The sequence below is a fragment of the Desarmillaria tabescens genome, assembly GCF_030435595.1.
Source record: "Desarmillaria tabescens strain CCBAS 213 chromosome Unknown EV420scaffold_275, whole genome shotgun sequence".
Taxonomy (NCBI): domain Eukaryota; kingdom Fungi; phylum Basidiomycota; class Agaricomycetes; order Agaricales; family Physalacriaceae; genus Desarmillaria; species Desarmillaria tabescens.
This window is the reverse complement of record NW_026848574.1, coordinates 91-12589: the sequence shown is the minus strand read 5'-3', so window position 1 is coordinate 12589 and position 12499 is coordinate 91. Positions and strand designations below refer to the sequence as shown.

Sequence of the window (12499 nt, the reverse complement as noted above, 5' to 3'; positions counted from 1 at the left end):
CACCATTGACTTGGTACACCCTTTTTCTCTGAAGTATTATTAGCGTGGGAGATTGCGCACTCTGACTGCCCACTTACAATGCCTACAGACACCTTGATAGACGGAGGAGAAGGCGTGTATCTCTCCAGCTCATCCTTTCCGGATCCATTGATGAGCTTCAGGATGTTCTTGGCTGCAACATCGGCCTGGAGGGACAATTAGCAAAACATACATGAGGTGCAAAAACCAAAGACTAACCTGAGCATAAGCATTATGTCCAGCTTGAATGGCACCGAATGCATCGGCCGCGTCTCCAATAACGAATATGTTTCCGTAGGGCGTATCTTCGAAGTCTTCCTCAGAGACAGGCGTGCTGGACGCAGTAGAGGATACAGACTCCTCAGAAGGAGCATTCCTTTCGTCTAAAGCAAGCTTTTCGAGTGCTGCCTGCAGCTTGACAGCATCGGAAATCATGGTTGAAGACTCAGCATTGACCGAGGTAGGTGATACCGAAGCAGAAGGAGCGATTACACCAAGCTGGAGAGTCCTCAGTACATGGGCCAGCGAGTTCTCCGGGTTCAATGTAGACGGATCCATCTCCTTCAACAGCGCGGTGCTGGGGATCTGTCCTGTACAGAACAACTGATGAAAAGGATTAGACTTCATTATTTCTGATATCAGAGGAGGTGGCATACGAGGACATCGGCAGCGATTTCCTTCCCGGACTGTGTTCGCACAACGCGTTGTCCCGCATCATTAACCTTGTCGACAGAACTCATGTCCAAACGCTCCCCAAGGATCATCTCAACGTTGAGTGCCGTCAAAGACTGGACGACTACGGTCATTATATCAGGAACAAGAAACAGAAATGACAAGACATTCGCACGCACTCTCGATGTGCATTCCCTCGTCATACTTGGGTAACAACCTCCGACGCGAATGGAGTAGAGTAACCTTTTTCATTGGATAAACATCAGCGATATCAGAGGCCAACTCTACACAATCATGATGGTCAGCGGGGCTTAGGCGAAATAGTCGGAAAGCGGCATACGTATTCCTAACGCCCCACCTCCCACGACGAGCACACTGCCGGCCGCCGCGATAACCTTCTGACTAGTTTGGAGCCAGCTGATTCCCTCTGCCTTGGTCCCGTGACATTCCGTCTTTTCTTTTTCTTTGGAGTCGAGCCGGGGACCCCACAGGTTGACAGGATCGGGCAGTTGCGACCCGAGCGCGTACACAGCATAGTCATAGTGGAGCGTGTTAGAATGGATACCGAGCTCCGGAAATGCTCGCGAGAGGATGATGCGATCTGGATGGAAAGACTCCACCTGGGCATGAAGGACGATATGCCGCGACGGGGCTGAGGGGTCTGGCAACTGGAAAATGTTGCGTGTAGGAATGACTAGTTGCGGATTCAGTTAGGAGTTAGAGGAATGAAGAGGTGGGTCATACACGCTTTGTGTTCATGTCCTAGGAGGACGGAGTACCGGGGGAAAGTGTACACGTCTACGATGAAACAATCAGTTGGAAGCAACTTGCTGGCTCGGACCTTGTAACATACGATTTACGTGGCTTCAAAAAAGTCAGGGTTTAGGATCAGCAAGAAGGAGGGGACGTAGTATTCCACGTACGTGTTTCTTTCAACGACTACTACTCTCCATCCTTCCGGAACCGCGTTTGCGAGGAGCTGTGCTGCGCGAGCGCCTACATAATAGCACAGTTTTTAGGGAAAGAGGCGAAAATCTGCTAGCCGGGGGTACTCACCACCATATGCCGCGCCTAGAACGACAACAGTTCTCAAGGGAGTGGGGACGGGAGCAGGGGAGACCGCGGTGGAAGCCATTCTAGATGTTCATCATTCGAAGTCAGGTTTTTTATCTGATTAGATGTTGTATTACAAATGCCAAGATAAGACAGATAAGACCGAATCATCGGTAATAAGCTCCGAGCCGAATATGATGCGAGGAGTGTTGAAATTGCGCTGCGATCTGCCTCGTAGGAAGAGCCTGGTTGAATAACGTACGTTGATAGCAGTGTGATAGGCGTACGAGTTTCTGGTCGCGGCATGGCATGTATGCTTAGATACAGGTGCAGTAGTGCCTACGGCATAGCACACACCCGTCCTGCTGCGTTCATTCAATTCTCAAGTACTGCGTTCGGGCGGCATTCTATGGCTTTGTGCGTCGCATCGGCTTGTTTGATAACCTTCAAGATGATACACGTCACGGTAGAAACCTGGTAGGTGTAAGGTAGAAATAGCTGGGATCTTATTGAACAGATAGGTCAGTAGCACAGAAAGGCATTGGTACAGTTGACTCACTTATCGAGGCCAAGAATCTTTCAGATTGGGCGTAAGCCGGCACGGAGGCACTGTTCTTTACTCAGATTGCGGAAGAATGGGGACCTTCATTTTACGCCTTAATCTAGTGGAATGACGATCTTTTTGCCGTATCACCCTGAACCTATGAAACACACATGTGATATAAATACGAGCTCAATTATATTCAGAAGAGCAGATCTTACCCGACCATCATTTTCGCTCCCTAAACAGTGTCAAAAGACTCTTTCGGCGTCGAAAAGTTAAACCATGTCCTGTTCAGCTGTTCGGCTTGTTGTTCGGTGTAATATTGCCACAAGAAAGACGGGAATTAGATGCTCCAGGTTGGTATACACTCGTGTGATGATGATATCCATTTGCATACATCCACTGCAAGCCGAGCTATCCATTGAACCTGATTGATGAAGTCGAACGTGCCGAAGCAAAGATTTAAAACCCTGACAGGCTATACGATGTGGCATGGAAGAGTCATTCGAATAGAGATCTAGTAGTCGTCCTGTAGATGGGACAGGGCCAAGTATACGAGAACTATTGGCATATAAGCACTTATTGCCAAGCAAATCATATTCGGCGTACCTGCCATCAGGATGGATATGAATGAGAGAACATGGTACCATCGACGAGAAATTCTTGGTACATGTGACTCTGATAGGCCGCTATTTCAGCCACTGACAAGAAATAACGCTACATTCAGGTGTAAGCATACAAGCAAACGTGAACTATATAAAATAAATCAAACAGACTTTTTTTTTTTGATAATAATCCGTAGTCTCTTCTGTCTGACCAACAGTTCCTGCCGACCAATCCAATTTTCCTTGGTGCAATCATGATAACTGATTCAACTGTGGGTTGATACACTTCACGAGAAACCACTGCATCCACGTACCATTTGTTGCGCAAAGGCTCAGATAGCTTCAATTCTAGCGCCTTGTCATTTATCTAACAGCTGCACGTATTCCTCTTTCTAACGTCCCTGGTCCGGCGCATATATGGAGGAACCGGGAGTAACAACGGCGTCAGTAGATACCGTAGCGCGTACGGCATCACCTGGGGAGCACTAGATGTCGGTGCATCAGCAGATCCGCTTGCTCGAATGTCAATTGCGGCGCAGTCGTCGCGTCGCTACAGGTCGCTACCACTGTGAAGCCCAATCAGGATGATAATCAGTACGTTTTAGGCTGATAAGCAGCCTTCATTCTAGATATGGCTACTATTTGGTTGATTTCAATTCAACCTACATTTTGGATGATATCTTGTAGGGCTCCTAGGATAGTTTCTCATCTGCCTTTGGTTGATGACTTGGGCTGAAGTCTATGGAGATTGTAGGATGAATTTACGTCTTTCCAAAGGATGATTATCATCCAATGATTGGCTGAGAAGGATAAATCCTAAAATGGTACAATATTAACTACAGGCATCAAATAAACTGATATACACATGTATTACGAGTTTCGTGTGCTGCCGCTTAATGGGTGCTGAGCGATGGTGCGTTGAATTGGCGAGTGGAATTTTGCTTTAAGTTCATTCGAACTCCGAAGAGATCACGTGAATGTTGATATCGCGTGAATTCAGACTCCGCCTGCTTCTCATCCCTGCTCTTTCCCTCATCGTTGGGGCTGCTCGTCCAATTGATCCTGTATTCTAGGGCCCGGGTGGTATCTCACGGTCTTTGGCGACCTTCCGAATTCTCCTTCTGATGCTGGATTCTTGGGTGTCTCTATGTGCGATGACTGGTACTCGGCTACTCTGTTCGCTCTCTCCCATGTCCCGGACGATGCTTTAGCGGTGATAAATTCTGTGCAAATAAGTAATACCTCTACACATGGTACGTGTTTCACCGTCTGAACATGAAGCTTTGCTGATGATCTCGTACAGCATTGTATTATCTCATCTCTTCCTGGTGCGCCGCATGTTTTAGTGATCCTTGCGAGGTACTGACACAGATTTACAGCGCTCGGTGCTAGGCATGCGTGCTCTCAGATGTTAACATTCATCTCTGGTATTTCAGACCTTACAAGTCTGGTCTACCTGCACTGTTCTCGTGTGCACGGTAAGGCATCTCTTGTAACGGGCTTATACGACGGATCTGGGTTATATATGCCCGGTATCATATCATATAGCGTAGTATTGTATTAGTTCACAGCCTAAATGAAAATGGGTTTTCTGTTACCTCTGCCCTGTAGATTGGTTAATATTCATGCAAATATTGGATGGATAATCAGCCTAAACTTGGTCTTGATTTCAGCCTGATGTTGCGTGAGAATCATCCAAAAATGCGGTTCGGCGGCTCTTGCAGGCATAGACTGAAAGTGGCCATTTTAGGGTGATAAACATCCTACCGAGCCTAGGTTGATACTCAGCCTACGAACATCCTGGAACCGGCCAATTGTCATCCTATATTAGACTGAAAGCCTTGGTTGACTTTCATCCTATCTTCCCTTCACAGAGTACTGGAGCAGGTGGTCGCCTAGAGGATGGATGTTTGCATTGAATGGCGCCGGGCAACAAACACGTGGAGGTCGCAGCAATTAAAATAAATAATAATTTGTTTCCGACCTCTCATCTGGGATGGGCTACGAACGAAAACGCTCAGGCCCTTTCCTTCCCCAGGCCGTATCCTCGAGCTCGTCGTCTTTCTCTCGCCGTGGTCGTTCTCCTCAGCGGTCGCCCTCTCCCCCAGCATCTACCTATTTTCCATTACTAGCTTCAGATCCAGACAATGCACGACTGCAGCCTGTCCCCGATGCTGAGGCACACTTTTCCTACAGTACTACCCTTCGGAGGCATCATCTGGAGGGGTCTGTCACGACACCGTCCGAGCTGGCATCGGCGGTGAATGCAGAAGCATCGAGTCTCTGGTCGCGCGCGCTCAATTGGATCACCGGACAACCACCGGACGATCACTTGGAGAGTGGGAGAGGTACACCCAGACCGGAGCCGCCGAAGAGCACGCCGTCATCGCAGTATGCACATTGTTCTGTAGAGGTGAGCATTTCTTCTACTTCGCTTGTATTGCTATACGATATCAAAAGTAACAGGATACAATATCACATTACCGGACATCCCTTACCGATGGCCTACTGAAGTCCGACATTCCCACTCTACTAGGGGCACATGGATATAACGAATTCTCTGTTGCTACACCCGAACCTATTCTCCTCAAATTTGCTAAAACAATATACGAGAGTCCACTCATTCTCCTACTATGCGCAAGCGCAACCATAAGCGCCATAATCGGCAACGTTGACGACGCCGTCAGTATCACCGTCGCCGTCCTCATCGTACTCACCGTCGGCTTCGTGCAAGAACAGCGCTCAGAGAAGAGTCTCGAGGCATTGAACAAGCTCGTTCCCCATCACTGTCATGTCATTCGCGAGCGGGAAACGCTGCATGTTCTAGCCAACGAACTTGTTCCTGGTGACATTGTCACTTTTTCTACGGGAGATCGGATTCCAGCGGATTTGCGTGTGGTTTCGTGCGTGGACGTGGAGATTGACGAGAGCAGTCTGACAGGTGAAACGGTGGCGCGTCAGAAAAGCACGGAGACGTGTGTAGGACCCGTACCCGCCGCGCTGGCAGATAGAACATGTATCGCGTACATGGGGACGTTGGTTAGGAACGGTCGTGGGATGGGCGTTGTTATTGCGACGGGAACAAATACAGAGTTCGGCTCGATCTTTACCATGATGCAAGATGTAGAGGAAAAGCGGTCGCCACTACAGTTGAGCATGGACGAGCTCGCGCAGAAGCTTTCGATGATTTCTTTTGGCGTGATTGGTCTTATATGTTTGATTGGTGTGCTTCAGAAGAGGTCATGGCTGGATATGTTCACCATTGGAGGTATGTTGATGCCTTTTAAATGCTTGTGGTCGTTTGAATAGTTTCTTCCAGTTTCTCTTGCCGTCGCTGCTATTCCCGAAGGTCTTCCCATCGTAACCACGGTCACTTTGGCACTTGGTGTTCAGCGGATGGCACATCGAAAAGCTATTGTCAAGAAGCTCCATTCTGTTGAAGCCCTAGGATCAGTGTCGGTTATATGTTCCGACAAGACAGGTACTCTGACGAAGAATGAGCAAACGGTCATTGAGGCTTACTCGGTTGACGAGGTCATTCAACTCGATAATGAAGCCTCCCCTCCACTACCTCCAGCTGTCCGTATGGCTATCGATATTGGTGCACTATGTAATAACGCCTCTCTGAGCCGGAACGATGACGGGAGTTTCGTTGGGCAGTCTACTGACGTTGCATTATTAAATGTACTCTACCAAGTTGGACTACCTGACCGGAGAACAGTGAGTTATTTTATTCTTCGCACTGTAGTGCACAGTCTCATGCCTTGCAGACCTTCCAACGTCTCTCAGAAAAGCCGTTCAACTCCGAACATAAATACATGGCAGTCAGTGGCATTCATCAAGACGCGTCATCATCTGGGAGGGAAATGTGCTATCTCAAAGGCTCGATTGACGCAGTCCTCGATCGGTGCAAGTTTTACTATGTCAACGACGGGTCGACACCGGCGCTGGACCAGAAGGCGCGGAATGTTATCCTGAGCAAGGCCAAGGCGACTGCCTCTAGAGGTTTACGGGTCGTGGCGATGGCATATGGATATGGCAACGTTGACCTGACTACTACGGCAGCTGTGAACGGCATTACTATGCTCCCTTCAGCACCCCCGACTCGTACATCTTCCCCCGCCCCAGGATCGTCAAATATGGTCTTCGCAGGTTTCCAAGCGATGCTTGACCCTCCACGGAAAGGCGTAAGCGACTCGATTGCGCTACTACAAGCGGGTGGTGTCCAGGTGGTGATGATCACAGGTGACGCGGAAGAAACCGCACTTTCAATAGCACACAAGCTGGGTCTGAAAGTCAGCTCTGATGGGAGTGGGTGTCTGACGGGGGCTGCTATCGACAGGATGAGCAAGGAGATGTTGATGGAGAGGGTAGGATATGTGAGCGTCTTTGCAAGGACGACGCCCAGACATAAGATGGCGATTGTCGAAGCATTCCAGGCTAGAGGGAAGATCGTGGCGATGACGGGCGATGGGGTCAACGATGCGCCTGCGTTGAAAATGGCGGATATCGGTGTTTCGATGGGGAAGAGCGGGACTGATGTAGCAAAGGAGGCGGCGGATGTGATATTGGTGGATGATAACTTCAGTACGATCTTGCCTGCTGTTGAGGAGGGTGAGTAGCTTCTTTCTTCGTGGTTTGTTCCTTCTGACTGGTGCACACAGGCAAGTCAATATTCCATAATATACAAAACTTCCTTTCGTTCCAGCTGAGCACGGCTGCGGCCGCGCTGACGCTAATCACGCTCAGTACCATGTTAGGGCTGAGCAATCCATTAAATGCTATGCAAATACTATTTATAAATATTCTCATGGATGGTGAGCTTCTACCTATGATGCTGTAGAAGACGGTGGTTCATTTCTTCTTAGGTCCCCCCAGTCAGAGTCTGGGTGTTGACCCGGTGGATCCTGCTGTGATGCGACGACCTCCCCGGAAAAAAGACGCATCGATTATAACGAAACCCGTCCTGTATCGTGTCTTCTTTTCGGCTTCGATGATTGTGTTTGGAACGTTGTTCGTGTATATCTTTGCTCTCGAGGATGACAAGATGTCCAGAAGGGAACAGACGATGGTAAAGTGTATCTTCTCCTTACGCATATATAGGACTCACAAGACCTTTTTTTCGTAGACATTTACGGCTTTCGTCTTTCTGGACCTTGTTTCGGCGATCCAAAACCGCGGTCTGGGATGCGGGCTAACACACAACAAGATGTTGCTGACGACAGTCAGCGTGTCAGCGATATCGCAGATAGGACTTGTATACGTCCCCGTCATGCAGTCGATATTCCAGACAGAGGGGCTGAGGATGGGAGATCTAGGCGTCATACTAGGGCTAGCAGGCACGAGTATGTGCTTGCATGAATGTAGACGAAGGTGGGAGAGGAAAGGAATTGAAGAGAGTGAGAGGTGGGGTAGAGTTGGGGAGATGGTTTAGCGAAAAATATATAACGGGACGGTTTTTGGTTTACATTTGTACAGGATAGAGATAATTTATCTGATACTTCTAATCATTGCGAGGCGAAACGATGTTTAGTCCACGAGTCCAACCACGTGGAAGAATCGCGTGTTCGACGCGCGTGAACCTGTCGTGGTTTACCTCTTCTCTCTTGCCACCACTTTCAACATCGACAACCATGGTAGACAACCACTATCAAGCAGATTCAGCGCTATTTCCTTCTGATGAACCCGACGACAACCAGCAGGCTCCGATTTCAAGCGCTAGCCATGCTAGAGCTTCTGCTGGTAGCGCAGCCGCGACTCCGCCAGGATATCGGCGTCCCATTGCTCGACCTTCTATCACAACTCCAGGATCTCGAGATTTCCATATGGATTGGAGTTCACGACCAACAACGCCCCGAACGTTCGGATACACTCCAGACAGACCGTCACAAGCCTTGCCCTCTGCTACTGGTGAGATTCTCGTCTTGCGCTGCCTTTCGAATTTCAGAATGAGAACTTGTCTTTATTCATAGACTTCGACACGCTTGGAAACAGCTATTCTGAGCCGCCGCGTGCTGGCGTCGATGCAAAGTCTAAACTCTGGGAGTATTATAACAACGAGGCTCGCGTGGCGGATAAAGATATGCTGAGGCGCTGGCAGGACGACATGGCGACGCTACTCATCTTCGTACGTTACTCCAAAACACATCATTTCTTACGCTCATTTTGTCCAGGCCGGCTTGTTTTCTGGTGGTGTCCTCACCGTCTTCCTCATCGAGTTCTACACGACTCTTCAGCCCGACTACGAGGAAATCTCGATCCGGCAGCAGCGGCTGATCTCGGTCAACCTTCAGGCTCTGCTCAACACAACTACAGGCGCTCCGGCGTACCCCATTTTTGATACGACTGATGCACTATCGGATTTCCATGTTCCACGGTCTGCCTTATGGATACAGGGCTTATGGTTCTCGGCTCTAGTCTGCGGTATATCAGTAGCATTACTCTCTTGGCTCGTGAAGTCATGGCTCCTCGACTACGTGAAGGGTATGAATAGCGGGAATACTTATGATCGTGCACATCGCCGGCAACATAGACATGATGCTCTTCTGAGTTGGCATGTGCCGGCAATCATTGCCTCCCTCCCGGCTCTCATGCATCTGACTGTCATGTTATTCTTGATTGGCCTCGTCATTCTCATGTGGCAGCTAAATCGTGCTATTGGGTACATCATGCTAAGCATGGTCATTCTCTTAGCCTGCATATATGCGGGATCAACTCTGCTGCCTCTATTCTGGCCATCATGTCCATATAGAAATGTGGTCTTGCTACTTCTGTTGGAGATGCTAGCACCATCTGCTCAAAAGCTGGTCAAGGCTGTCATTGGCCTATGCTTGAAGCTTGCTGACTGGGCTCGAAAGCATTCTTTTATCATTCCTCAGACCATTGATGCATGGTTACTGTGTCATAGAAGTTATCTATATGATCATGGTCAAGATGAGCAGAAATACATCCAGCTTAGTGATTCTGTGTTGACATGGAAAAGTGTTGTCTGGCTGCTTAGATATTCTCAGAATGCTACTACTGTAGATGTATGCCTTCGCTCAATAACTGGACTGAAATTTCAGCCAGATTTGATGGACTCTCTACTTAAAGCAGATGTATTCAATCTTCTATTCTCACAGATAGATATTACACTCCCTTCATCTGATGATGCCTTCTGGCAAACACTTACTCCTGCTCCTGCTGAATATTTGGCCTCTCATTTCTCTCATCAATATATGCTGTCTATGTTACACCTTTGGCAGTTAATTTCATTGGAGAATGGAATATCTTTGTCACTGATTACAGAAATTATTCAAAAACCAAAGTACAGTCCTTTGTATGAAGACTGGCTACATTTGTGTAGAAAACTGATGGAAAAGCTTTCTTTTGCTGAGCTATCAATTAATAGCTATAACATGAGAGATCTTGTTATTATTATCTGCAATGAATGTCTGTACTATCACCTGCATCCAGAGAATCATCTTTATATGCATGAGGTGGAGATATCAGATAGAAATCCTCTGTTAGATCTTCATGCTCTTTTAGAAAAGCATCTTGCAGAAATGTCAACCTCACATATTCAATTTGGACTAGGCTTGGATCATTTGACACTAGAATTAATCCTGGAAACTCTCTGCTATTCAATCTCAAGAGTAAATTATCAGCAATTGATCTTCAAGAGAAAGACAGTGTTTATTCTGTTTAATCTGATGGGTTCTCTGAGAAAAGAGGACAAATACCTTCATAATTCACTTGCTTTATGTTTGCAAACACTTGCAACTGACAGTTGTGATTCAAAGAGAGTTCAACTGTTAGAGTACCATAACTTGAAAGAGAGCAAAACTGCATCTAGCCAGAATCTATATACAAAGATTATCATAGCTGTTAAAGAGATATTATGGAGACATCCTAAAATGCAAGATGCAGATTGTGATACAGAGATTCTACAGCTAGTTCTACAATTTTTCAAATTTGCTTCAAATACAAATGCAAATGCAGTCACAGTAGAACATGCTTTGTTCAAATTGCCAACTCCCTATATTGATGCTCTGATACTTCATGTTTATGAAGCTGGAAAGGAATTATGGCAGCTTGAATGTCTTTCCCCAGAATGGTTTATTGACTTGCTAGTCAAAAGCTATTCTAATAACACCTTATCAGAAGATAGTAAAGAGAGGATCATTGAGATATTTGGAAGTTTTATGATAGAGCAATGGCCTGAGAAGAAACACACTGCAATTGGCTTAACAATACTCTCATTTTTAAAAGAGCATATGCATCCTTCAGAGTGTGCTATCAAGATATGTGAAATGCTACAAAACATCTTAACAGTTACAATGTCTCAAAAGGACAGAAGACTGTTGAAGGCATTTATACAATATGGCATGGTGGACCCAGTTAGTAAAATTCTTTATGAACTTGAATCAAACCAGATAGTTAGACGCTGGCTGGTATTCTTGGACTTATGGATGTCTGATATGTCCAACTTTACTTATACAGATACACAACTTCTTGCATATCAAAGGCTGCATGATGCCTGTCATCAACAGAGCATTGGAGCTGAGTAGTATACATCTTTATCTAATGCGCATATCTGCAATTGATTAAATACTTTAATGCATGGACAATAAAAAGGATGCTGTACCTAGGAATCATGATTAGCTACATATTAACATTGAAGCTGAACACATGCCATGATATGGAAGATAAGTGCTCTCCTCATGACATGGCTCTACCACTCATGGCACTGGCATCATGGTGTGTGGAGGTGGTACCGGCACCCAATCAGGAACGGCCGGGTCCACAGCCCTGACATGACAAGTTATGTTGCCGTGGCCACAAAGGCTCATATGTTTTGATCACAGTTGCATATGTCTCGTGGAGTAGAGACACTTTGTGGGGTACTCACAAACAGCATAGATATTACTGTTCATATTAGTAGAGGTACATGTAATAAGATAGAACAAATAATCATGAATTGAGGCAATATACAAGAAGCAACTGGAAGACTCGAACAATATCAAAAACATACTTTGCGAAGGAGCATAAAATATCAGTTTCAAGAAGTCATATAATATCCAAACCCGAAGGAGCATTTCGCAGAGGCAGAGAAGAGAGGAGATGCGAGCTGCCAAACTTTCGTAAAGAAGTGGGATCGCAACATTTCCACATCGTCAGAACCTTCGCAATACAGCAGCACATGCGCTTCGTCTTCCACCTTAGAGTGGCAATAACGGCATAAACGTTCACAGCGAGAGACGGCGGGGTGTCGACATTCTGCCCACCTGAGGACCTCAACTGCTAGCGTATGAGAGGACGTCAACATGCGGACTAACACTTTCCGATGTGCAGGAACCAGTATGGAAAGGTAAGAACGGAATGCCGATACTTCTGATTTCCTCCGTCTACGGTCGTCATTGGCCGGTTTCGTATGAGGAGAACGATGATGCGACATGAACGCCTTGGAGGAGGAACGTATGAAAGCGTCAATGTCACCCAAACAGGATTGCTCGACTTCTCAATAAGTCCATCTATGTCTCCGGGCGACCAGTTTCGAGCAGGGTCAAATGGGACAGGGTTCGGGAGGAGAAGTAGTGTGGACCACATAGAGGTCAGGTGAGGCAGG

At 47.0% G+C, this 12499-nt stretch overlaps 1 protein-coding gene across 1 annotated transcript; it reads right to left on the bottom strand.

Annotated features, from left to right (window-relative positions):
* Positions 1 to 12016: 12016 nt before the first annotated feature.
* EV420DRAFT_1220302 (uncharacterized protein) lies at positions 12017 to 12253 on the bottom strand (the record flags this gene model as incomplete). The annotated part of the gene is made up of 1 exon (XM_060466450.1): positions 12017 to 12253. A coding segment is annotated over one exon (237 nt), but the record flags the coding sequence as incomplete, so codon positions are not given.
* Positions 12254 to 12499: the final 246 nt, after the last annotated feature.